This window comes from Trachypithecus francoisi, unplaced genomic scaffold, assembly GCF_009764315.1.
Source record: "Trachypithecus francoisi isolate TF-2019V2 unplaced genomic scaffold, Tfra_2.0 Lachesis_group2, whole genome shotgun sequence".
Classification (NCBI taxonomy): domain Eukaryota; kingdom Metazoa; phylum Chordata; class Mammalia; order Primates; family Cercopithecidae; genus Trachypithecus; species Trachypithecus francoisi.
Window position 1 is genome coordinate 75,422,999 of NW_022681465.1, and position 27,334 is coordinate 75,450,332.

Consider the following 27,334-nt stretch of genomic DNA (forward strand, 5'->3'; position numbering starts at 1 on the left):
ACAGAGAGGTGAAGACATTGCCCAAGGCACATGATGAATAAAAATAGGAGAGTCTGAATTTGAGCCCTGGTCTGTCTGACACAAATGCCCAGGCTCCAACTACTCTGCTATGCTGCTATCTCTCTTGGATTTCTATTCTTCAGTGAGCTCCCTCATTGGGGAAACTGAAAAGTAACTATTGTAATGAGAAGTTTACATCAGCAACTGTGTAAGTGATTGTTGATATCAATTTGTAAATGCAGGCCTAACTAATAAAGATTTTCTGTTTGTTATTTGAATGTATATTAATCATGGAAACTAACACATGAACCATTCTATGGAAGGCAGCCTAGCCCAGCACGATACACGTGGACTTTGAAGTCACATGCGCCTGAGCTCAAAACCCAGCTACTCTACTTTCAGTGGTCCAAGTAACTGGAAACTTCTTAATTTCAGATTCTCCCCTTTCAAGACTAAATGTCCATGAGTATTGATGGGTATTTAATTTAGCATCACACTTGTTACTTGTGTCTAGTAGGTATTTTAGTAGTACATGTTCTTTCTCTCCACCATGCTTGTTTGGTCCATCAGGGAAAATGTCAATGTAAATTACAAAGTATGGGAGTTTTATTAACAAAGAGTGTTTGAGGACCTGAATTTTTCATATTTTAGGAAAACGAAGTAGGCTAAAGGAAAAATAGGTAGAACAATAATAGAATCCAAATTCCTTTTTTCCTATGAGTTCCCTACAGGCATATTTCTGTTATTACTGTAATGGTTTTTTTTTTTTTTTTTTTTTGAGACAGTCTCCTAGGCTGGAGTGCACAAGTATGATCTCGGCTCACTGCAACCTCTGCTTTCCAGGTTCAAGTGATTCTCTTGCCTCAGCCTCCCGAGTAGCTGGGATTACAGGCATCCACCACCACTTCTGGCTAATTTTTTGTATTTTTGGTAGATGATGGGGTTTCACCATGTTGGCCAGGCTGGTCTCGAACTCCTGACCTCAAGTGACCCATAGACTTTGGGCTCCCAAAGTGCTGGGATTACAGGGTGAACCACCATGCCCAGCCTGGAATGGTTCTTTAGTTCTCACTTCCTTAATTCTGCTTTTTTCCTGACTTGGTAAAAACGTATATCCTTAACTATCTTCCCATATCCCAAAGGACTTTCATACCTACTTTGACTCTGCTGAAGAGTTTTTTCTTTTCTTTTGACTGACTGTCTCCCTCTAACCAAATCCTACCTTTTGGCTTTAACACACTTATAAAATGTGAATATTTGTACTGTAATATCTCTGTGTCCCCAGCATTAGAACAGTGCCCGACACATGGAAAGGCACTCAACAAATATTTTGAATACCTAAAAGAATGATGTGTGGAACATAGGCAGGCATGAGGTAGCATTAAGTCTAGACTGTTTCTGGCTGCGCCTGCTCTGCAGAACTGCACACACACAATGTACAGCTGTCCTTGATGAAACATGGACTCAATTAACCTGGACAGGAAGCCCTGATTGTTGGTTTCAGCCTGAGACGGAGGTTTAAAAATGCCTAATATTCTGTAGTATTGACAGTTATTCACACGTACTTGGAGAGCAGGAGGAGCTCCTGCTCTGAAAATTTCCACAATGTTCTGTCTCTTGGAGAGCTTTGAAAGGCACTTAGTACCATGATAATACTGCAATTTTCTCCTGAAGAAAACCATGTGATAGAGGAAGCATTGCTAATATGCCCAATTGCTTAGTGATTTAAATCGGAGACTCTCAAAACATCTTACCTACTTTAATGGATCTTTATAATGCTTTGGTGTTATTATCTCTATTTTAAAAAATGGGAAAACAGAGCCACCGAGGAAAGAAATACTTGTTTCAGATCTAGGAGACAGATTCTGTGATATAATTAAGGTATTAAAACAGAAATTGCTGAACTGGAGAGGGAAGGAGAAACAGAGAGAGAGAGAGAGACAGAGAGAGAGATGGGGAGTGGAGAGGAGAGGAGAAAAGGAGGAAAATGAGGAAAGAGGAGAGAGGAGAGGGGAGAAAGGAGAGAGACATAGGTGCATAGGAGAAAAGCTGAGAATAAAAGAAGATGGGTTTCTTTTCTTCATTTGTGGGCTCCCCACCTTTCCCTCACCTTTTATATAGAACAGACCAATAGTTGAGCTAACAGCCGCCTGACGGATGGTGGGCAGGGTATCACAGGAGTGAGGAGCCAGGAGTCCAAGCAGTGAACCAATTTTAAAGTTCTCTGGTGCCTGCAGGATAAAGGAGGCATCCTGTTGTGATGAGGTAGCTTGGTCATATCCCAGGATATTCCCAACACTGGATCTCAAGTCTCTTATTTTCTCTCTGCAGGTCCTTAGAATGAAATCTGATCTTGCACTTTCTCCTAAAAGATGCCTATTTTCAAGGGCAGTGGAAAAGTAAGCATGCATGTAAAGACAACCCAATAGCTCAATTTGTATGTGTGAGCTGCACTCTGAAGTTAGAGCTCTCTCCAAAAGTACTTCAAAAAGCACTTTGCTCTGAGATGCAAGATCCACCAGGCAGGAGTTTTGGATTCCAGACATCTCAGAGATCCCTGCTGTTCACAAGGAATAAAGTCTATTCATTCCAGAGGATTACTTACCGCAATATCATTTGTCAGCACTTTCGCTGTGATCTGGAAGGCTCTTTCTCTTTCCCACTCTTTTTGTGAAACAAGCCACATTCGGAGAAGCTGTTGGTCAAAGAATAAATGTTTTTTCTTTAGTATTCTTCATATTCATCTAGTTTCATATTCTCTCTTTCTGTCTCTGCCTCTTCTGTAACAGGGTGCTCGCTTCCCCACAATTTTTAAGTAGATGGCTGTATGTGGGGTGTGGGTGGGTCCAGCTGGATGTATTCATGTGAGGAAAATGCAGTAGAGTTTGGAGTGGACATTGAAGAACAGGTTAGGGAGAATGAGAATCAGTTTGAGTGGAGGCTCTACTCACATTAAACATTTCTTGACAGTCCTCTGCATTCACATTATCCCACATCATGGTCTTCAGAAGTTTTCCTAGGGCATCCATGGATCGTTCATAGAGAAACTGAAATCAAATACGTGTGTGTAAGTCTCAGGCTGGGGTGAGACAGTAAGGTCCCACTGCAGATTTTCATTCTGCTTAGGCCTTACTAGTGCATACTTGAATGTGCTCCTTGTCCTTATCTGTCTGGCCTTCACTTTTCAGATTTTCCAGAGGTGGAAGGGGCAGCAGCCTCCGAATATTCTCTTCAAGAATGTTAAGGTGATCTTGTAGTGAGAGCTGAGGTTTCAGTTGACTGAAATGAGAACCAGGTGGAGGAATGGATATTACAACGACCAACAGAACATACCCAGTGGAGTTCCCAAGAACTGCCAATCACATCTGACCATGTGACTAATGTGTCACATTTTCTGACATGTTGGGATGTTGAGAGAGGTGGTGACAGGAGTAGGGAGAGATGGGAACATAGAATCAGACTGCATTGGTGAGCATAGTCAATACGCCTCCATTCTTTAGATTGATGAACAAATCACCGCTCACTTTGTGTTCCTTAACACTTTATTATATGATCTGTGACAGCTTTAACCCACTTGTTTTCTCCATCTTGTGTGTGTGTGAGAGAGAGAGTGTGAGAAAGAGAGAGAGACAGAGAGAATGCCAGAGAGATATACATGTATCTCCTCAACTAGATTGTAGGTCTGCAGCAGTGACTTTTATCGATTTCATGTGTCTTTTCATGTTCTAAATAGTGCCACATATACTATAGATTCTTATGAATGCACAAGTGAACAAATGACACTGGAGTGTTTCTTCTTTTCTGCCTTTCTTTCAAATGTTTACTATAGACTTCATGAGGATATGAAAAAGTCTAGACATGACTTGGAAAAATGTACATGTTCAATAAGCATGAAAAACCACATTTACTTTTAAATAAATGTAAGTTAAGACAACAAGATACCATTAGTCAGCTACCAAATTAGCAAAGCAATTAAAAATGACACCATCAGGGAAATAAGGTTCTCTTAGAGAGGAATAAAATTCAGTATCAGCTGGGAAAGCTCTATGTAGTATTCTTGTCTTTATTGTTTGGTTCACTGCTAATCAATGTATCAAAGTATAATTTATGTATAGTAAGCTGCATCCATTAAAACAATTTTGAGAAGATTCACACTCACGAAAACACGACGGTTAGATAACCAATATAGAATATTTCTATCATACTCTATTTTTTTCTATTCCCCTTTCCAGGTTATCTTTTCCTCGCCATTGACAACCACTGATTTGCTTGCTGTCATTAGAAATTAGTTTTTAAGTTCTACAGCTGTGCTGTCTCTAGCCACATATGCTAGTGAACATGAGTTGTGGGCTGATCCGGATTAAGATGCAATATAAGTGTAACACATAGGATTTTGAAGATTTAGTATGAAGAATAATATAGGCCGGGCGCGGTGGCTCAAGCCTGTAATCCCAGCACTTTGGGAGGCCGAGACGGGCGGATCACGAGGTCAGGAGATTGAGACCATCCTGGCTAACACGGTGAAACCCCGTCTCTACTAAAAAATACAAAAAATTAGCCGGGCGAGGTGGCAGGCGCCTGTGGTCCCAGCTACTTGGGAGGCTGAGGCAGGAGAATGGCGGGAACCCGGGAGGCGGAGCTTGCAGTGAGCTGAGATCCGGCCACTGTACTCCAGCCTGGGCTACAGAGCGAGACTCTGTCTCAAAAAAAAAAAAAAAAAAAAGAATAATATAAATTATCCAATTTTAAAATACTGAATATATGTTGAAATAATATAATAAATATATTGGATCAAATAAAATATACTATTAAAATTAATTTTATCATTTCTTTCACTGGTTTAAAAGTGGTTACCAGACAGTTTTAAATGACATATGTGACTTGCATTGTGTTTCTACTTGACAACACTCTTCTAGAGCCTGGTTAATTCTTAATTCTTCTTCGAGGTTGATTTATTTGAGATTTCTACAAACCTCCCTCATTTTTGTTAACATGGCAACCTGTACTTTCTCTTATCTTGCCTCTTACCACATTTGGAGAAATTACGTGGGTGCTTCTTACATCTGTTTCCCCCAGTAGGCTGACACTCTGTCAGGGGAGTTCTTGTTCATCATCACTCTTTTGCAACCGAGTTCACTGACTGATATGACGTAGATGCCACTTAATAATACTTATTGAATAAAACCATCAACTATTATACTTAAAAGTTCAGAAAATAATTTTTTGCACAAAGGTGTTCATCAAAGTATTATTTATAGTTTTTAAAATAGGCAACAATTATATATAACAATAGGAGGTTGGTTAAGTCAGATGAGACATATTTATTCAAAATATTAGGCAGCCATTAAAGATATATTTGTTACCTCAATGTAATCAACATCATATGTTAAAAGCTTATAACTAACATTATACTCAATGGTGAAAGGCTGAAAACATCCCCTGTAAGATCAAGAATAAGACAAGGATACCATTTTTACAACTTCTATTTAGCATAGTACTGGAAGCCCTAGCCAGAGCAATTAGGCAAGGAAAATTAAAAAGGCATCTAAATTAGAAAAGAAGAAGTAAAACTATCTCTGTTTAGAGATGACACAGTCTTATATGTAGGAGCCCTAATGACTCTACCAAAAAACTGTGAGAACTAATAAATGAATTCAGCAAAGTTGCGAGATACAAAATCAACCTACCAAAATCTGTTGCATTTCTACGTACAACTGATTTGTTAAGAAATGAACAAACTGAAAAGGAAATGAACAATTCCATTTACAGCAGCATCAAAAAGAATAAAGTACTTAGGAATAAACTTAACCAAGTGAAACACAGAAATCCACTAAACATTGTTGAAAGAAATGAAAGAAGGCACAAATAGTGGAACGGCATCCTGTGTTCATGAATTAAACAATAATGTAAAGATGATGAGATTTTAATATTGTTAAGATTAGATCTACAGAGTTAATGTAATTCCTATCAAAATACCAAAGGTGCTTTTTGTAGAAATAGAAAAATTCATCCTAAAATTCATATGAAATCTCTAGAGACCCCAAATAGCCAAAACAATTTTGAAGAGGAACAAAGTTGGAGGTCTTATACTTACTGATTTCAAAACTTTTTACAAAAGCACAGTAATCAAAATAGTATGTAATTGGCATAAAGTTATACATGTAGGCCAGGTGTGGTGGTAGGAACCTGTAATCCCAGCATTTTGGGAGGCTGAGGTGGGCTGACAGCTTGAGCCCAGGAGTTCGAGACCAGCCTAGACAACATGGCAAAATTATGTCTCTACAAAAATAGAAAAATGAGCTGGGTGTGGTGGTGCTCGCCTGTGGTCCCAGATACTTGGGAGGCTGAGGAGGGAGAATCACTTGAGCCCAGGAGGTCAAGGGTGCAGTAAGCCGAGATTGTGCCACTGCACTCCAGCCTGGGTGACAGAGTAAGACCCCATCTCAAAAAACAAAAACAAAAAAAGAGACAGATGAATCCATGGAATAGAATAAAGAGCTTATAAGTAAACCATTAAATGAACTACGACAAGGGTACCAAGACCATTCCATGGGGAAAGGACAATTTTTTAAAAAACAAATTTTATTGAGTATATTTAAGGTTTACAACATGATGTTATAAGATATACATAGGAAAAGGTTACCATACTGAAACAAATTAACATAGCCATCATCTCACATAGTTACCCATTTCTCTTCTACCCGCTCCCACCTCTGCCCCATGGCAAGACCAAAAGTAGGAACAGCTATAATCTACTCACTTAGCAAAATCCTTAATACAATACATTATTATTAAATATAGTCCTACGTTGTACATTATTAGATCTTTAGACTTGTTCATCAGACTTCCTTGCTACTTTATATCTTTTGACTTACATTTTCCATTTCCTACCCACCACTGAGAATAAAACAGTAGCCACTGTTTTTTATTCTCAATTTCTGTATATCTGACATTTTAAAAAGTTCCACATACAAGTGAGATTACACAATATTTTTTTTTTCTGTGTCTGGCTTATTTTACATAGTATAATGTTGTACAGGTCCACTCATGTTGTAATAAATGGAAGGATCTCCTTTTTAAAGGCTGAATAATATTCCATTATGGGCATAAATATCACAATGTCTTTATCCATTCATTCATTGACAGACACCGAGGTTGTTTCTACATCTGAGCTATTGTTAATAATGCTGCAATAAATAAGGAAGTACAGATAACTTAAAATTTTTTTAATTTAAAAAGTATAGGGGTACAAGTGGTTTTTGGTTACATGGATGAGCTGCATAGTAGTGAAGTCTGAGATTTTAGTGTACTTGTTACTCAAAGAGTGTACATTGTACCCCAATAGGTAAATTTTCATCTCTCAGGGAGTGCAGATATCTTTACGAGGTGGTAATTTCATTTCCTTTGGGTATATACACAGAAGAGAAATTGCTGGGTCATATAGTAATTCTATTTTTAATTTCTTTTGGACCCTCCATCCTGTTTTCCATAATGGATGTACCAATTTACATTCCCACCAACAGTGCACAAGGGTTTCCCTTTCTCTATATTCTTGCTAACATGTGTTAGGGTTTCTTTTTGATAACAGCTATCTTAGCAGGTGTGAGGTAATATCTCAGAGCAGTCTTGATTTGTGTTTCCATAATTATGAGTGATATTGAGTATTTTTCATTTGCCTTTTAGCCATTTGCATGCTTTCTTTTGAGAAATGTCTACTCTGGTCCTTTGTCCATTTTTAAATCAGATTATATATTTTCTTGCTATTGAATTGTATGAGTTCTTTTTAATTTTGGATATTAACTCCTTATCAGATACATGGTTTGCAAATATTTTTTCCAATCCATAGGTTGCCTTTTCATTTTGTTGACTATTCCCTTTGTGCTGCAGAAACTTTATAGTTTGATGTAGTGCCATTTATTTATTTTTCCTTTTGTAGGCCAAGCTTTTGATGTGAGGACAATCTTTATAAGAAACGTCATTGGAAAAACTGAATATCCACATGCAAAAGAGTTAAGTTGGACCCTTATGTTACACCATATGCTAAAATCAACTCACAATGGATCAAAGATCTAAATGTAAGAGCTAAAGCTATGGAACTCTAAGAAGAAAACATAGGGAAAAGCTTCATGATCTTGAATTTGACAGTGATTTCTTGAAACACAGGCAAGAAAAGGAAAAATAGACAAATGGACTACTTAAAAATTATAAACTTCTGTGCATTTGGGGAATACAAAAGAGGGAGTGAGAGTGGGGAGCAAGGGTGAAAAAACTACTTATTGGGTACTATGCTCACTACCTGGGTGACAGATTCATTCGTACCCCAAGTCTCAGCATCATACAATATAGAAACTTGCACATGTACTCCCAAATATAAAATAAAGGTTGAAAAAACAAACTGAAATAAAACTTTTGTGAATCAAAGGATAGAATCAGTAGAGTGAAAAGGCAACTTATTAGATGGGATAAAGTATTTGCAAATCATATGTCTGATAAGAGGTTAATGTCCAGAATAAATTTAAAAAATACTATAATTAAACAACAAAATACCAAACAACTTGATTTTTAAAATATGGAAAGGACTTGAGTAGACATTTCTCCATAAAAAATATACAAATAGCTAACAAACATATGAAATGATGTTCAACATCACTAATCATTAAGATAATGCAAATCAAAACCACAAGAAAATACCACCTCATACCCATTAGAATGGCTATAAAAAATAAAGTTTTGGGTCACAAAAATCAATATACACAAATCAGTAGCTCTACTATATACCAACAATAGTCACTTTTACAACAGCTGAAAAAAAAATTAAATACCTAGAAATATACTTTACCAAGGAAGTGAAAGATTTCTATGAGGAAAACTACAAAACACTGCTAAAAGAAATCATAGATAACACAAACAAATGGAAACACATCCCATACTCAAGGAAGGGAAGAATCAATATTGTGAAAATGCCTGTACTGCCCAAAGTGATCTACAAATTCAATACAATTCTCATTAAAATACGATCATCATTTTTCATAGGACATAGGAAAAACAATCCTAAAATTCATATGGAATAAAGAAAGAGCCCACATAGCCAAAGCAATAGTAAGAAAAAAGAACAAATCTGGAGTCATTACATTACCTGATTTTATACAAAACTATAGTTACTGAAACAGCATAGCACTGGTGTAAAAATAGGCACTTAGACTGATGGAACAGAATAGAGAACCCAAAAATAAAGCCAAGTACTTTTAGCCAACAATATGAATGTACTTAACAATACTGAACTGTACACTTAAAAATGACTGATTATAAATTTTATATTGTATTTATTTTGCTACAATTAAACATTAACAAAAACTAAAAACTAAGAAAAGTATGATGTTTGTGAAGAATTGGTGATAATGTGGAAATATGTAAGGTGAAGTTAGAAAAGGCAGGATGAAAAATCATATGCAGAGTAGAATCTCAACTCTGTTATAAAAATGGAGGACTAGAAATAAAGACTTAAAGGAATGTATTAGCACATTTTCACAGTGCTATAAAGAAATACCCAAGACTAGGTAATTTATAAAGGAAAGAAGTTTAATTGACTCACAGTTCCACATGGCTCAGGAAGCCTCAGGAAACTTACAATCGTAGCCAAAGGCAAAGGGAAAGCAGGTACCTCTTCACAATGCAGCAGAAGAGAGTAAACATGTGAAGGAGGAACTGCCAAACACTTATAAAACTATCAGATCTCATGAGAACTCACTCACTATCACGAGAACAGCATGGGGGATACCACTCCCATGATCTAATTGCCCCCTTCCCTTCATACGTGGAGATTACAGGTCTCTCCCTCAACATTTGGGGGTTACAATTCGAGATGAGATTTGGGTGGGGACACGAAGTCAAACCACATCAAGGAAATAGACCAGAGTGTTGGCAACAGAGGCACGATGGTTGGTTTTTATTATTTCTTAAAATTTTTTTGTAGCTTCCCAATCTTTACAGAGGACTTCTATTTCTTTTTCTTTTTGTTTCTTCATCTTTTATTTTAGGTTCAGAGGGTACATGTGTGGGTTTGTTTTATGGGTAAATTGCATGTCATGAGGATTTGGTGTACAGATTATCTCATCAATAAGCATAGAACCAGATAGATAGTTTTTAAATTCTCACCCTCCTCCCAACCTCCACCCACAACTAGGCCCCAGTGTCTATTGTTTCCTTATTTGTTTCCATGTGTACTCAATATTTATCTCCCACTTATAAAATTAGTGGTATTTGGTTTTCCTGCATTAATTTGCTTAGGTTTATGGCTTCCAGCTCCATTCGTGTCACTGCAGAAGACAGATTTAATTCTTTTGTGTGACTGTATAGTATTCTATGGTGTAATGTATCACATTTTCTTTATCCAGTCTACCATTGATGGACATCTAGTTTATTTCATGTCTTTGCTGCTGTGAATAGTGCTGCAATGAACATATGCATGCATATGTCTTTATGGTAGCGCTATTTATATCCCTTGGGTATATACCAAGGAATGGGATTGCTGGGTTGAATTGTAGCTCCCTTTTGCGAGATATCCAAACTGCTTTCCACAATGGTTGAACTAGTTTACATTCCCAGCTGCAGTGTGTAAGTGTTCCCTTTTCTCCACAACCTTATCAGCATCTTTCTCTGAGTTTTTAGTAATAGCCATTCTGATTGGTGTGAGATGCTATCTTGTTGTGGTTTTAACTTCTATTTATTTTACTGCAGGGTGAAAATATTATTTTTAAATTGTGCCAAAAGTTATTTTCTTTTTCAGGATTATTGCTGCTAACCAACTAGAATGTGATTAGAGCTTTCATAAGATTTTAATTGAAAGTTTAAAATTTGCTTGGAGGCCAAGATCTAGAAAGAGGAATTTCCTTTTGCAGAGAAATTTTAGTCCATATATCAATACATGTAATTCTTCTGAGTAGCTCTTCAGTCTGTGTCAGTCATCAAATGACCAATCTTTCAGTCAGATCCGTAACTCTTTGGAAGGAGAAAAAGCCCCAGTTTGAAGCTCTTATTAATGAACTATGTTCAGTTTTGGGAGTGTGTACTGAAGTCTGCACTAATAGATGTTAGTTGATCAGGAGGAGGATAAGTGGGAAAATACTTTTGCAATGAAAACAACAAACAATTATCTACCTGAGATATCTAATGGCGATTAAGGCTTTCCACCGAACAGGGCTAGCTAAGGAATCCAGGGGCTCGCCTCTAATGAAGTCCTACAACACAAATAAGGAGATCAAATATTTCAGAAAGGCTCAGGAAAGTTTCCAGATGCAGCTGCAATCTCATCGGACCATTGGGTGCCCTGGGTCATAAACAAGGCAGAGATCTGTTATGTGGGACTGGTGAAGTCTAATCACTTTTTAAAAAGATAGCCCTGAAGTCTTGGTAATGGAATACTCAGGACCTTCCTTATTCCCTCTCTGCACACTCACCAGCATATAACCAATCAGCATCTCCTTGTAGGAAAACTGGAACCCCTGATCCTCAGCATCTTGGACAGCAATGCCAATCTCAGTGATGCTTCTTGTGAAACTCATTTGTAGATCCATGTCCTAAAGCAAAAGCATTCACAATGCAAGTCAAGGTCTAAGGCACCACACTCAGGTCTATTAACATGTGACCTAGCTTTGAAATATGTTCCCAGACAGGAATGAGGATCTTTGCTTCCTTTGCCATCTCTACTCCAGACTAGGGTCTAAGTTGCAGGGAAAGTGAGAAACAAAGGCCATTTTTCCTCCCTACCACCCACAATAGAATGAAAGTTCTCTAGAGCAGTGGCTTTCAAACCTTTTTGACCATAAACAACAGTAGAAAACAGTTTACAATTCCACCTAGTACCTAATGCCCCAAATATGTTTAATATATAACAGAAATAATAGTTATAGTTTTTATATGTAAAGTACTCTGTTATTTCATTAAAGAATTTTTCTGGTTTTGACCTATTAAACTGATTTCAACTGGTAGGTCACAACCCAAAGCTTGAAAAACGTTGCTTTAGTTTATAGCTCAACTTCTAAAGACCCTGGAACCAGAATATAATCCCTTGTTCTGCCCTGGATTAGGATCATGGATTCTGACTTCAGAATTGGATTGTTACATGTTGGAAACCTTTCAATTGGAATCAAATCAAAAGAACATCTTTGCTTGGTACACTTCAGGGGGGCATCTATCTATCTATCTATCTATCTATCTATCTATCTATCTATCTTCTATATCTCCTACCTTGTTCATCACAGACATGCCCAGAACCTAAAAAAATTAAAGGCAAAATTAGATTCTCAATGAGTAGCAGTCAGAGATACACTCAACCCAACAAAATGACCCACCCATCAACCTGAAGGACAATAGTAAAGCAGGAGGTAGAGCCTTGCCAAGGCGCGTAGTAATCCATGAGATATTTACTGTATTAGTCTGTTTTCACGCTGATGATAAAAACATACCCAAGACTGGGAAGGAAAAAGCCTTCCCAGGGGCTGAGCCCCTGCAAGTTTTAGCAACCTCAGCCTAGAAATGGAGGCAGCTCTGCAATGGGTGTTACCTGAGAGCACTGGCCATGAAGAAACAGGACTTGGGATACGATGTCTTGATTAAGTCTGGAGAGAAGTTGCTTCTTGGGAGCATGGAGGGCCACAGCTCCATAGATGACCATGACATCTGTCTTGGTCAGGCTCTTTTTCCCAGAAAAAAGGCTCTGAAGACCAGGAAAGGGAGATGTGAAAAATGTGACTGAAGGAGTTTTATTTTCTCTCATGTTTTTTTCCTAATCCCATGGACCACTATAGGGATAAGAAACCGAACTGGGATGATTCAAATAAGTCTAAAATGAATGTACTTTTGCTTGTTTAAATGTAAACACACAGGGTGGTCCTGTGGGACAATCAGGGCTTCCGAGAGATAACTGGGAGAAGCTTTTGTTAATTATTTACTTATCAGGCCCCTTTCCTTCAAGGTAAGCAGAGTATACATGAGAGGAGCTATTCCTGAGGGCTGAGTGGTTGGCAGAGCAACAAACCTAGTCACATGCAGAACGCATTTAGGATCTTCCAGATCAGCTTTAGGGTCAGAGAAAATAGACTTTTCATATAGCTGATCATCCTGCAAAGACTAGGCTTAGACAGTTCTGACCTGGAATAAGAACCTGGCGACAGGAGTAAGTATAATGTAGAGAAAGGCTATTCACTGAAGAAACCAGGGTTGTCTGGCCTTGCAATACCGAGAAACTTGAAGAAGATGATTCTTCTTACCTTACATCGATTCATGAAAAACTTTTCCTGATTTTGGAATGTTTTAAGAACTTTTAAAACAATATCCAAATGGTTCTCGGCACAGTATCCTAAAATAGATGTTATTCCCTAAAATCAGAGAAGGTATGACATTTTGAGTTTAACCATTTATTTACTCAACAGATATTTACTGAGTACCTATTATGGGCCAGGTACCCTTTTAGGTGCTGAGGGTACAGTAGTTTGCACAACATACCGAAGTCCCCATCTTTGTGAAGTATACAACCAGGAGAACTGACAGGGAAGTAACAGGGAAGTGAAAAAAGGAAACACATCAATTCAGTAAACAGGTAAATATACAGTGTGTGTGCCAGATGGTGACGAGTGCTATAAAGATAAGTAAAGCAGGAATAGGTAGTGAGGATTGGGGGAAGTTTGCATTTTTAAAATAGGATAGTCAGAGATGGTCTCATGGACAAGGTGACAATAAGCAGAGCCCTGAAATGAGTGAGGGAGTGAGCCATTAGACTATCTGGAAAGGAGAGTTTCAATCAGAGAGAAGGTAGGTGCAAAGCTCCTGAAGTCCACTGAGAGGGCTGAGTGAGCAGTCAGGGAGGAGAGCAGTGCAAAATGAGTCAGACAGGAGGTGGGAGGTTCATCACAGTAGGGCCTTTTAGGCTATCCCCAAGATTTTGGACTTGTAATCTATGATTGCTGGGAAGCTAATGGAGGTTTTTTCCAGCTTGAATTAGCAGATGCTTTTAACAAATCATTCTGTTCCTGAAACTTTATTGTATCTTAAGAGGTTAAATTTCTGAAAGTTGGCAGCTCTTGTTTCACACTCAGGTTATATATTCCCGCTGTCCCCACCTCTCTTGTCCAAAGCTGATTGCACCAGAGTTCCTTCGTGGCAATTTGTTCCTGAAACCTGTTATATGTCATTCAGTTGCATAACCCTGCCAGAGCCATCGTGAAAACTCATAGACTAGATCACTCTTGTAGAGTCTGGATAATAATTGTTCTAGTATGAAGCTAGAATTGGAGCTCTGGCATCACATGATTGAAAACATTATACTTAGGAGATTGAAAACCAAGTAGGTTTGGTGGGTTATGAAAGTCACGTGTTAACACTTTATTCATCCAGAGGTCATTTACTAAGCGACTTGAGTATGTAAGACATATTCAAGGACTTAAAATTAAGTAAAAAAGGCATTTGGGAAGCTCAATTGGACGTCACAATTTTTATTTTTTTATTTTTTGAAATGGAGTCTCACACTGTCACCCGGGCTGGAGTGCAATGGTGCAATCTCGGCTCACTGCAACCTCCGCCTCCCGGGTTCATGTGATTCTCTTGCCTCAGCCTCCCAAGTAGCTGGGATTATAGGTGCACACCACCACACCCGGCTAATTTTTTGTATTTTTAGTAGAGACGGAGTTTCACTATGTTGGCCAGACTGGTCTCGAACTCCTGACCTCGTAATCCGCCTGTCTCGGCCTCCCAAAGTGCTGGGATTATAGTCGTAAACCACTGTGCCCAGTCACGATTTATTTTTTAAGTTTGTGAAACTCTCAGACCTTGAATGAGAGTCTTATTATATGCTTATATCTAAAATCAACTTACTTTGTTTCCTAACCTATACCAGAGCTAAGATGGAAAAAAATGATACTGAGGTGGTGCCAACAGCAATAAATGATAATAATATCTGACAAGAAAAAAGGAAATAATAGAAATATAAAAGCAGTTTCAAAAGTTCAGTGAGGTTTAGTGGTTTCTGGTCATTTAATGTGTGAGAAAGAACCCTAAATACCATTTCTGAGGAGAAAGTATAACACTATACTTTTTTTATACTGGTGGTCTTTATCAGCCTGGGAACTATTTTTTATTGGTTTATTTGTTTGTTTTAAAAATATACATCTTCAGTGGGGCGTGGTGGCTCACGCCTGTAATCCCAGCACTTTGGAAGGCCAAGGTGGGTGAGTCACTTGAGGTCAGGAGTTCAAGACCAGCCTGGCCAACATGGCGAAATCCTATCTGCCAAAAATATAAAATTAGCCGGGCATGGTGGCAGACGCCTGTAATCCCAGCTACTTGGGAGAATGAGGCAGGAGAATAGCTTGAACCCAGAGGCAGAGGTTGCAATGAACCAAGATCCTGCCACTGCACTCCATCCCAGGTGACAGAGTGAGACTCTGTCTCAACAACAACAACAACAACAACAACAACAAAATACACATCTTCTGCTTCCTCCATATTTACATATGCTCTATAGCCACAGGCTATGGTAGGAAGTAGGTAAAGCTTTGCAGAAACACTTCAGGTTATCTTTACATTCTCTCTAGATTAGTCTATAAGTAACTTTCAGCTTATAAATTCAATCATTTCGATGCTCACAATCATGCTCTAAGTCAAGCCAAAGTCAAAATATATCAAAGATACTCTCATTAGGTAAGAATTATTGAAATTCATTTTTCAATATTTTCACAAACTTGGCTAAAAATGAAGTATTGATTTTTAAATAGAAAAGCCTAACTTTTCTGAAAAATTCTGTTAGGCTATTCTGAGTGTATTAATTGATAATTCTGATTCAGTAGAACATTATTATAAAAGCTGTCAGATGTTTTGTGGGTAGGATTAGTTGTTATCATCATAAGAGGAAATTGAGAGCAAGGGGTCCCACCTGTCTTTGATCCCCCAGTTGGTTGGGAGCAGTCAGAAACTCCTTAATCTGTGAGTTTACAAAGTCTGAATCTTGGCAGGATGCTAAGGTGGTTCCCAAGGCTTTCCAAAGGAATTTCTGGAAAACAAAAGATAAGCAACAGGATTTTAAAGGTTGGAAAGCAAGACTCTGATGAAGAGTGGAAAGAGTTAAAATAATCATCTGAAGGAAAGAAGTTGGGGTGACTTAACCACTTAATAACCAGGTATCTCAAGCTTTCTGTCTTCTTCAGAGTGTTTCCTTCCTCCAGGCTCTGCCCTCTATCTGTGCTCTCCTATATTCTTCTCTACTTTGTGCCCTGCCCCTAAAATATACTTCACTCTCCATTGTAATTTTTTGTTTTCTTGCTTGTCTCCATGCTTAGGATTTGGGTTCATTGTAGCAGAGGGTCTTATTCATTATTTCCACTGCATAGTTCCTGGTTGTTTATATGTGTTCTACAAATGCTCATTGAAGAGGGTTTTGTTGTTGTTGTTGTTTTTTAGATAGAGTCTCACCCTGTTTGCCCAGGCTAGAGTGCAGTGGTATGATCTCAGCTCACTGCAACCTCTGCCTCCTAGGTTCAAGCGATTTTTGTGCCTCAGCCTCCTGAGTAGCCAGGATTACAGGCGTGTGCCACCATGGTCGGTTAATTTTTGTATTTTTAGTGGAGATGGGGTTTTACCATGTTGGCCAGGCTGATGTCAAACTCCTGCCCTCAAGGGATCTACCTGCTTTAGCCTCCCAAAGTGCTGGGATTTCAGGTGTGAACCACCTTGCCCAACCGGTTATTTTGAAGATGGCTTTAATTTTTTTTATAAGGTTCAAATCATTCCTAGCCATATAGTATCAGATTGGCATTTATTTAGAATCTCCATATTGTCACACACAAGAGACAAAACTGGCTAGTTGGCGGTCGACTTCAAGGACTCTGCATAGCGGGCAGGACTGTTCCTAATGAGTGGTCATTATTGACCATAGGAGAATCTGTGGAGCAGGAGTACAGGACATTCTAATAGACACAGACCAAGTTAAATTAGTACATTCAGGAGAAATGTGCAGCTCAGTCTGGCTTGAAATGAGAGGGGTGCATAAGGTTAAAAAGAGGTGGAGCAGTTGCTGTTATCTCAACTCCCAGAGTGACAGTAGCCTCAATCAGAGTGAGAATCTGACCAGGTCGCATCCACCTCACTTTCACTTATTCAGGTCAAAGTTCCTATAAGGAAATTATACTAGAGAAAACTGCGTACAATACAGACATAAATACGAATTGGGGACGAAGCTGCTAAAGTCTATTTAAGCCCACCTTGAAGGAAAGAGTGGAAAGAATCTGGGAAAGTTGTGCTGCAGGAAAAAATTGATGTCATGAGGGGAAAAGTTCAACTTAGGTGTAAAATATGAGTCTTAGTGCCTTCCAGTCCTGTTGACCTGTTGCTTCTCTGCAGATTTTGGTCCAGTGCATAGTACATTCCTGCTTTGGGGCTTCACATGGAATCCAAGAAATCAGGAGCCTAGCACTGGGAGAAAATGTGGTAGGGTGCAAAAATAGAAAATTTTCTATCCTACTTCTGTCCATGTCTCCTTACCATGGGGTGTTGCAGCTCCTTCAATCAAAAAAAGAGTCTATTTTCCCATTTATTTGAACCTGGGCTGGCTTTTTGACTTGCTTTGGACAATAGAATGTGGCAAAAATGATAATGGGTCAGTTCTGAGCCTATGTTGTAACCAAGCGAGTGAGAGAGAAACCCCACGATTTGAGACACGAATTCAGGAGTCCTTTATTAGCCGGCGACTGAGAGACAGCTAACGCACGAAATTCTCTCGGCCTAAAGAGGGGGCTAGATTTGCTTTCATACTTTGGTTTAAAGAGGGCAGGGGTATTCTAGCTATAGCATTCTTACAGAAGTAAAACAGACCAAAAAGTTAAAAAGACAAACGGTTATAGGAAAACAAACAGTTCCAGCTACAGGGACTTTAAATTCATCACAGGGTGATAGGTGTGGGGGCTCTGGGTATTATTTGCCAGACACAAACACAGGGGCTTTATGGTACTCCCAAGTGAACTCCTGGGAACTGCAGACATTACTTGCCTCAGTACCTTTTCAGTTAATTGCACTCTTTGATATGTTGAGAGTCAGCTTGCACAAGTTAAGTCCTTCAGGAAGGGGGTGGGTAAGGAGCCCTTGATGTCTTGTAAATGAAGGAGCCAAGGGTTTTCTCAGCTAATGGAGAGCCTTCTCATATTAAAACAAGGTGAGATATCTAAGGGAGAGTCTATTCATGTTAAATACAAGGTTGGTTATTACACCTATACCTCAAGAGTCCTTGCATACTTTGTTGCTATCACCCTGAGAGTTAGCTTGGGCTAGCTTGCTAGAGGATGAGAGAACAACAGGAACAGAAATCAACTGTGCTATTTAAGATGCATCATAGGCCGGTGGTGTGGTGGCTCAAGCCTGTAATCCCAGCAATTTGGGAGGCTGACGTGGGTGGATCATGAGGTCAGGAGATCAAGACCATCCTGGCTAACATGGTGAAGCCCCGTCTCTACTAAAAATACAAACAAATATATTTGTATTTTACAAATACGTTTTGTATATTTTTATATACAAATATATATTTGTATTTGAGTTGGGTGTGGTGGCATGTGACTGTAGTCTCAGCTACTCGGAAGGCTGGGGCAGGAGAATTGCTTGAACCCAGGAGACGGAGATTGCAGTGGGCCAAGATCGTGCCACTGCACTCCAGCCTGGGTGACAGAGCAATATTCCAACTGGAAAAAAAAAAAGATGCATCATATACCAGCCAACCTCAAGTATACCTTGTAAGCCTAGTTAAGATTAGATGACTACCCACCTGAGCCCAGCCGAAAGTGTCAAGGTATAAAATTGTGAGATAAATAGGTGGCTATTATTTTAAGCCACTAGGGTTAGTTTGTGATAGAGCAGAAGCTAATTAGTACATTCTTACTTTACTCTTCTTCAGCATAAGGCTTGAGAACATCTAGCAGCTAATTACTAAAATTGCTTTGCCTACCAGTAACACCAGTATTCTGGAATAATCTTGTGAGTCTGGAAGCTGTTGAATACATGGCATGGAGCTTTGAAGACAGTAGTGGTTCTCCCAGCATAGAGTTTGAGATCTGAGAATGGACAGACTGCCTGCTCAAGTGGGTCCCTGACCCCCGAGTAGCCTAACTGGGAGATACACCTACAAGGGGTAGACTGACACCTCACACCTCACACAGCCAGGTACCCCTCTGAGATGTAGCTTCCAGAGGAATGATCAGGCAGCAACATTTGCTGTTCAGCATTATTCACTCTTCTTCAACCTCTGCTGCTGATACCCAGGCAAACAGGGTCTGGAGTGGACCTTGAGCAAACTGCAGCTGAGAGTCCTGACTGTCAGAAGGAAAACTAACAAACAGAAAGGACATCCACACCAAAACCCCATCTGTACACCACCATCATCAAAGACCAAAAGTAGACAAAACCACAAAGACGGGGAAAAAGCGGTGCAAAAAAGCTGAAAATTCTAAAAATCAGAGCATCTCTACCCCTCCAAAGGAATGCAGCTCCTCGCCAGCAACAGAACAAAGCTGGATGGAGAATGTCTTTGACAAGTTGAGAGAAGAAGGCTTTAGACAATCAAACTTCTCTGAGCTAAAGGAGGAAGTTTGAATCCAAAGCAAAGAAGGTAAAAACCTTGAAAAAAGATTTGACAAATGGCTAACTAGAATAACCAACGTAGAGAAGTCCTTAAATGACCGGATAGAGCTAAAAACCATGACACGAGAAATACGTGACAAATGCACAAGCTTCAGTAACCGACTCCATCAACTGCAAGAAAGGGTATCAGTGATTAAAGATCAAATGAATGAAATGAAGTGACAAGAGAAGTTTAGAGAAAAAAGAGTAAAAAGAGATGAACAAAGCCACCAAGAAATATGGGACTATGTGAAAAGACCAAATCTACATCTGATTGGTGTACTTAAAAGTGACAGGGAGAATGGAACCAAGTTGGAAAACACTCTGAAGGATATTATCCAGGAGAATGTCCCCAACTTAGCAAGGCAGACCAACATTCAAATTCAGGAAATACAGAGAACATCACAAAGATACTCCTCAAGAAGAGTAACTCCAAGACACATAATCGTCAGATTCACCAAAGTTGAGATGAAGGAAAAAATGTTAACAGCAGTCAGAGAGAAACATTGGGTTACCCACAAAGGGAAGCCCATCAGACTAACAGATGATCTCTCAGCAGAAACTCTACAAGTCAGAAGAGAGTGGGGGCCAATATTCAACTTTCTTAAAGAAAAAAATTTTCAAACCAGAATTTCATGTCCAGACAAATAAGTTTCATAAGTGAAGGAGAAATAAAATCTTTTATAGACAAGCAAATGCTGAGAAATTTTGTCACCACCAGGCCTGCCCTACAAGAGCTCCTGAAGGAAGCACTAAACATGGAAAGGAACAACTGGTTCCAGCCACTGCAAACACATGCCAAAATATAAAGACCCTCGATGCGAAGAAGAAACTGCATCAACTAATGGGCAAAATAACTAGCTAACACCATAATAACAGGATCAAATTCACACATAACAATATTAACCTTAAATGTAAATGGGCTAAGTGCTCCAATTAAAAGACACAGACTGGTAAATTGGATAAAGAGTCAAGACCCATCAGTCTGCTGTATTCAGGAGACCCATCTCACATGCAGAGACATACATAGGCTCAAAATAAAGGGATGGAGGAAGATCTACCAAGCAAATGGAAAACAAAAAAAGGCAGGGGTTGCAATCCTAGTCTCTGATAAAACAGACTTTAAGCCAACAAAGATAAAAAGAGACAAAGAAGGCCATTACATAATATAAAGGGATCAATTCAACAAGAAGAGCTAACTACCCTAAATATATATGCACCCAATACAGGAACACCCAGATTCATAAAGCAACTCCTTAAAGACTTACAAAGAGACTTAGACTCCCACACAATAATAATAGGCAACTTTAACATGCCACTGTCAGCATTAGACAGATCAACGAGACAGAAAGTTAACAAGGATATCCAGGAACTGAACTCAACTCTGCACCAAGCGGACCTAATAGACCTGTACAGAACTCTCCACCCAAAATCAACAGAATATACATTCTTCTCAGCACCACATTGCACTTATTCCAAAATTGACCACTTAGTTGGAAGTAAAGCACTCCTCAGTAAATGTAAAGGAACAGAAATTATAACAAACTGTCTCTCAGACAACAGTGCAATCAAATTAGAACTCAGGATCAAGAAGCTCAATCAAAACTGCTCAACTACACGGAAACTGAATAACCTGCTCCTGAATGACTACTGGGTACATAACGAAATGAAAGCAGAAATAAAGATGTTATTTGAAACCAATGAGAACAAAGATACAACACACCAGAATCTCTGGGACACAATTAAAGCAGTGTGTAGAGGGAAATTTATAGCACTAAATGCCCACAAGAGAAAGCAGGAAAGATCTAAAATTGACACCCTAACATCACAATTAAAAGAACTAGAGAAGCAAGAGCCAACATATTCAAAAGCTAGCAGAAGGCAAGAAATAACTAAGATCAGAGCAGAACTGAAGGAGATAGAGACACAAGAAACCCTTCAAAAAAATCAATGAATCCAGGAGCTGGTTTTTTGAAAAGAACAACAAAATTGATAGACTGCTAGCAAGACTAATAAAGAAGAAAGGAGAAAAGAATGAAAAGACGCAATAAAAAATGATAAAGGGGATATCACCATCAACCCCACAGCAATACAAACTATCATCAGAGAATACTGTAAACACCTCTACACAAATAAACTAGAAAACCTAGGAGAAATGGATAAATTCCCGGGCATGTACACTCTCCCAAGACTAAACCAGGAAAAAGTTGAATCCCCGAATACACCAATAACAGGCTCTGAAACTGAGGCAATAATTAATAGTCTACCAACTGAAAACAGTCCAGGATCAGATGGATTCACAGCCGAATTCTACTAGAGGTACAGGGAAGAGCTAGTACTACTCCTGAAACAATTCCAATCAGTAGAAAAAGAGGGAATCCTCTCTAACTCATTTTGTGAGGCCAACATCATCCTGATACCAAAGCCTGGCAGAGACACACACAAAAAAAGAGAATTTTAGACCAATATCCCTGATGATTATCAATGCAAATATCCTCAATAAAATACTGGCAAACTGAATCCAGCAGCACATCAAAAAGCTTATCCACCATGATCAAGTGGGTTTCATCCCTGGGATTCAAGGCTGGTTCAATATATGCAAATCAATAAACATAATCCAGCATATAAACAGAACCAAAGACAAAAACCCCATGATGATCTCAATAGATGCAGAAAAGGCCTTTGACAAAATTCCACAGACCTTCATGCTAAAAACTCTTAATAAATTCAGTATTGATCTAACATATCTCAAAATAATAAGAGCAATTTATGACAAACCCACAGCCAATATCACACTGAATGGGCAAAAACTGGAAGCATTCCCCTTGAAAACTGGCACAAGACAAGGATGCCCTCTCTCACCACTCCTATTCAACATAGTGTTGGAAGTTCTGGCTGGGGCAATCAGGCAAGAGAAAGAAATAAAGGGTATTCACTTAGGAAAAGAGGAAGTCAAATTGTTCCTGTTTGCAGATGACATGATTGTATATTGAGAAAACCCCATTGTCTCAGCCCCAAATCTCCTTAAGCTGAAAGGCAACTTCAACAAAGTCTCAGGATACAAAATCAATGTGCAAAAATTGCAAGCATCCTTATACACCAATAACAGACAAACAGAGAGCCGAATCATGAATGAACTCCCATTCACAATTGCTTCAAAGAGAATAAAATATCTAGGAATCCAACTTACAAGGGATGTGACGGACCTCTTCAAGGAGAACTACAAACCACTGCTTAATGAAATAAAAGAAGACACAAACAAATGGAGGAACATTCCATGCTCATGGGTAGGAAGAATCAATATCGTGAAAATGGTCATACTGCCCAAGGTAATTTATAGATTCAATGCCATCCCCATTAAGTTACCAATGACTTTCTTCACATAACTGGAAAAAACTACTTTAAGATTCATATGGAACCAAAAGAAGCCCATATTGCCAAGACAGTCCTAAGCCAAAAGAACAAACCTGGAGGCATCATGCTACCTGACTTCAAACTATACTACAAGGCTACAGTAACCAAAACAGCAAGGTACTGGTACCAAAACAGAGATATAGACCAATGGAACAGAACAGAGCTCTCAGAAATAATACCACACATCTACAACCATCTGGTCTTTGACAAACCTGACAAAAACAAGAAATGGGGAAAGCATTCCCTATTTAATAAATGGTGTTGGGAAAACTGGCCAGCCATAAGTAGAAAGCTGAAACTGGATCCCTTCCTTACACCTTATACAAAAATTAATTCACGATGGATTACAGACTTAAATGTTAGACCTAAAACCATAAAAACCCTAGAAGAAAACCTAGGCAATATCATTCAAGACATAGGCATGGGCAAGGACGTCATGTCTAAAATACCAAAAGCAATTGCAACAAAAGCCAAAATTGACAAATGAGATCTAATTAAACTAAAAAGCTTCTGCACAGCAAAAGAAACTACCATCAGAGTGAACAGGCAACCTACAGAATGGGAGAAAATTTTTGCAATCTACTCATCTGACAAAGGGCTAATACCCAAAACCTACAAAGAACTCAAACAAATTTACAAGAAAAAAAACAACCCCATCAAAAAGTGGGCAAAGGATATAAACAGACATTTCTCAAAAGAAGACGTTTATGCAGCCAACAGACACATGAAAAAATGCTCATCATCACTCGCTATCAGAGAAATGCAAATCAAAACCACAATGAGATACCATCTCACACCAGTTAGAATGGCGATTATTAAAGTCAGGAAACAACAGGTGCTGGAGAGGATGTGGAGAAATAGGAGCACTTTTACACTGTTGGTGGGGCTGTAAACTAGTTCAACCACTGTGGAAGACAGTGTGGCAATTCCTCAAGGATCTAGAACTAGAATTATCATTCTAAGTGCTCCAATTAAGGATCTAGAACTAGAATTACCATTTGACCCAGCTATCCCATTACTGGGTATATACCCAAAGGATTATAAATCATGCTCCTATAAAGCCGCATGCACACGTATGTTTATTGCAGCATTATTTGCAATAGTGAAGACTTGGAACCAACCCAAATGTCCATCAATGACAGACTGGGTTAAGCACATATACACCATGGAATGCTATGCAGCTATAAAAAATGATGAGTTCATGTCCTTTGTAGGGACATGGATGCAGCTAGAAACCATCATTCTCAGCAAACTATTGCAAGGACAGAAAACCTATCACTGCATGTTCTCACTCATAGGTGGGAACTGAACAATGAGAACTCTTGAACACAGGAAGGGAAACATCACACACCAGGGCCTGTTGTGGGGTGGGGGGAGTGGGGAGGGATAGCATTAGGAGATATACCTAATGTAAATCACGAGTTAATGGGTGCAGCACACCAACACGGCACATGCATACATATGTAACAAACCTGCACGTTGTGCACATGCAGCCTAGAACATAAAAGTATAATAATAATAAAAAAATACATGGCATGACATGAGGTGCACAGAGCTAGTCTGTGTTATAAGAAGATGGAGCATTACTCGCCAAATCTTTCTTATGTGCCTTGGTGGGTTTGATAAACCCATTTGGAAAATCAGTACTCTGCACCAAACTAGAGAGTTTTGAAAATTACATATGTGAGTCAAAGATTGATAATGAATAATTTGTGGAAAGAAATACTGAGTACTGGAACTGAGAAACGTAAATATTTTTCCAGGAAAATAAACTTATGAACAGTATTAACATAATAAAGACCGTATTCAAAGACCATGTTCCAAGCTACTTTTACATGAAGCACATGCCCTGTGTTAAGCACTTCACCAGGGACTTTATATACTTTATGTCATTGAACCCTCAGAATACTACAACCCTCAGAGGTGGGTATTGTTTCAATTTTATTGATAAGTATGGTGAGGATCCAGAGAGATAATATAATTTACCTAAAGCCCCATTAGTATTAAGTAGGGGGGAAACTGGCTCCAAACCCCATTGCGAATGGATGGCTACAAGGTGGAAGGTTAGGTAGGGGCCATTTAGAGACAGAGGGATAGAAGAACTGACTTTAAAAACATGGAAAGGAATAATGTCTGAAAAATACTTTATTGCTCTGACTTGGCCTGTTAACTGACACATGGATGCGGGGTCTTTAATCATTGTTCTCCATGGCCATACCTCTTTGTCACTGGAAATTGAAACATATTTCTTTGGGCACCCTTTCCTAGAACTAGCTTTTGAGTATTATTTTAGCTATAAGCCTATGTTAAATTGTAGTAGATTCTTTTTGATAGCCTGCATCACAAGACTGGCATAATGGAAGCCAAGACAAAAGCGGACATTAAGCATTGCTGTTAGCCTTCCAGTATCTATTCTTCTTCCTCCTCTAGAAAGAACTTCTGAATATTAGTCAGGCACATATCTATCTTATCTACCTCTCAGTCTTCCTCACAGATACATGAGGCCATACAAGTAAATTTGGGCCAAATGTGAGGTGCAGAGAAGGTAGTATTCAGCTTCAGCTAGTAGCCTTAAAAAGAAGGAACTCTTTTTTCTAAATGTGCCTCCCTCCCTTTGATTGTAATATAGACAAGATGGAGCTATAGAAGCCATTTTGGATCACAGGTAAAAGCTAAGGTTTTCCCCTTAGCTGAAAAACCAACCTTCTCAATGGAGGTATTGCTGTAACTGCCCATTTGCTGTTTGAAATCCCGAGTCAGTTGAATGGTCCAGGCCACGTCATCGATCTTCCACAAGGATTCTTTCAGCAACTGTTGTAGGAAGTGGAAGTTAGATATGAATATGACAGTTTCATGTGCTTACTTGGTATTTTTTTGGTTATCTTATCTTTTAAAAGTTTAAATCTATTTTAAATAGTATTATTACTTTTCCTATAAAATAATTAATTCCTTTGAAACTTTCCTGTTAGTTTATTCTAAAAAACATTTTATGATATGTTCTGAATTTGCACGGGGAATAAGATACACAGAATGTGGAAAAGCAACTTCCTTTTCTTCCTTTAAACATTGCTAAAAGACCTAAAATAGAAATTAATCTAATCTGAAACTTAAATTTGGCATTTTTCTAGTTTCGATAGATTTGGAAAAACTCCATTTGTTAATATTAATTTAACTTATTGCATACTTAAAAAAAAAAAGACCCAAACAGGATGGAGATTTTTGGAATCAAGAATTAAATGTCTTAAAGAACAGGCACATTTCGATGTACAGGTACATTTCTGCAGACTTCAACTCTAGTAACTAAAGATTCGTGGTTTTACCAATACCTATGAGACAGGGTCACATCAATCCTTTGAACCCATGTCCTTTTTCTTTGAACAATACATACAAAGGTGTTCTTTTTTCTTTTTGACAAACACATTGCAATATATATATTATTTCTCTTATATTTTTTCAACTTTAAGCTTAGAAAAGGACACAATGCCAAACAAAACCAATAAAAGGATGTGTATGTATGCTCTTAATAGGAGCTCATTCATGGGTTCTTTAAAGAAACTAAACAGTTTTGGAAATTTAAGAGAAGACATGGGCAGACAGTTTTGGGAAAAAAAAGACCAGAAATATATTCAAAATTGGAAGAGGAAAAGGAACTGTTGTCAAGGCTTCTCATTAGAAAAAAAATATTTTTCTCCCTAGTAGAGACAGTTATTTTAAAATGGCAGGCCGGGCGCGGTGGCTCAAGCCTGTAATCCCAGCACTTTGGGAGGCCGAGACGGGCGGATCACGAGGTCAGAAGATCGAGACCATCCTGGCTAACACGGTGAAACCCTGTCTCTACTAAAAAAACAAAAAACTAGCCGGGCGAGGTGGCGGGCGCCTGTAGTCCCAGCTACTCGGGAGGCTGAGGCAGGAGAATGGCGTAAACCCAGGAGGCGGAGCTTGCAGTGAGCTGAGATTGCGCCACTGCACTCCAGCCCGGGCGACAGAGCGAGACTCCGTCTCAAAAAAAAAAAAAAAAAAAAAAAAAAATGGTAGCAGAAGGAAATCTGGTAGGAATTTTGAGAGAGGGAATGGAACATAAAAGAACCATAAATAGGCCGGGCGCGGTGGCTCAAGCCTGTAATCCCAGCACTTTGGGAGGCCGAGACGGGCGGATCACGAGGTCAGGAGATCGAGACCATCCTGGCTAACACGGTGAAACCCCGTCTCTACTAAAAATACAAAAACTAGCCGGGCGAGGTGGCGGGCGCCTGTAGTCCCAGCTACTCGG

General features: G+C 38.9%; 1 protein-coding gene across 4 annotated transcripts in view; it reads right to left on the reverse strand.

The window, feature by feature from the left end:
* The window catches only part of MROH2B (maestro heat like repeat family member 2B), a 70,805-nt gene that overhangs the window by 18,177 nt on the left and 25,294 nt on the right, over nucleotides 1-27,334 (reverse strand). For 3 of the 4 annotated variants that reach the window (XM_033179455.1, XM_033179454.1, XM_033179452.1), the window contains exons 18-28: nucleotides 25,768-25,875; nucleotides 15,926-16,042; nucleotides 13,269-13,376; nucleotides 12,563-12,715; nucleotides 12,247-12,273; nucleotides 11,457-11,576; nucleotides 11,158-11,237; nucleotides 3,144-3,279; nucleotides 2,952-3,047; nucleotides 2,606-2,695; nucleotides 2,111-2,231 (exon numbers count right to left, since the gene is read on the reverse strand). In XM_033179455.1, coding sequence (XP_033035346.1) covers nucleotides 2,111-2,231; nucleotides 2,606-2,695; nucleotides 2,952-3,047; nucleotides 3,144-3,279; nucleotides 11,158-11,237; nucleotides 11,457-11,576; nucleotides 12,247-12,273; nucleotides 12,563-12,715; nucleotides 13,269-13,376; nucleotides 15,926-16,042; nucleotides 25,768-25,875 — 1,156 coding nt within the window. The remainder of the gene's footprint in view (nucleotides 1-2,110; nucleotides 2,232-2,605; nucleotides 2,696-2,951; nucleotides 3,048-3,143; nucleotides 3,280-11,157; nucleotides 11,238-11,456; nucleotides 11,577-12,246; nucleotides 12,274-12,562; nucleotides 12,716-13,268; nucleotides 13,377-15,925; nucleotides 16,043-25,767; nucleotides 25,876-27,334) is intronic. The other variant, XM_033179453.1, reaches the window with a different exon arrangement.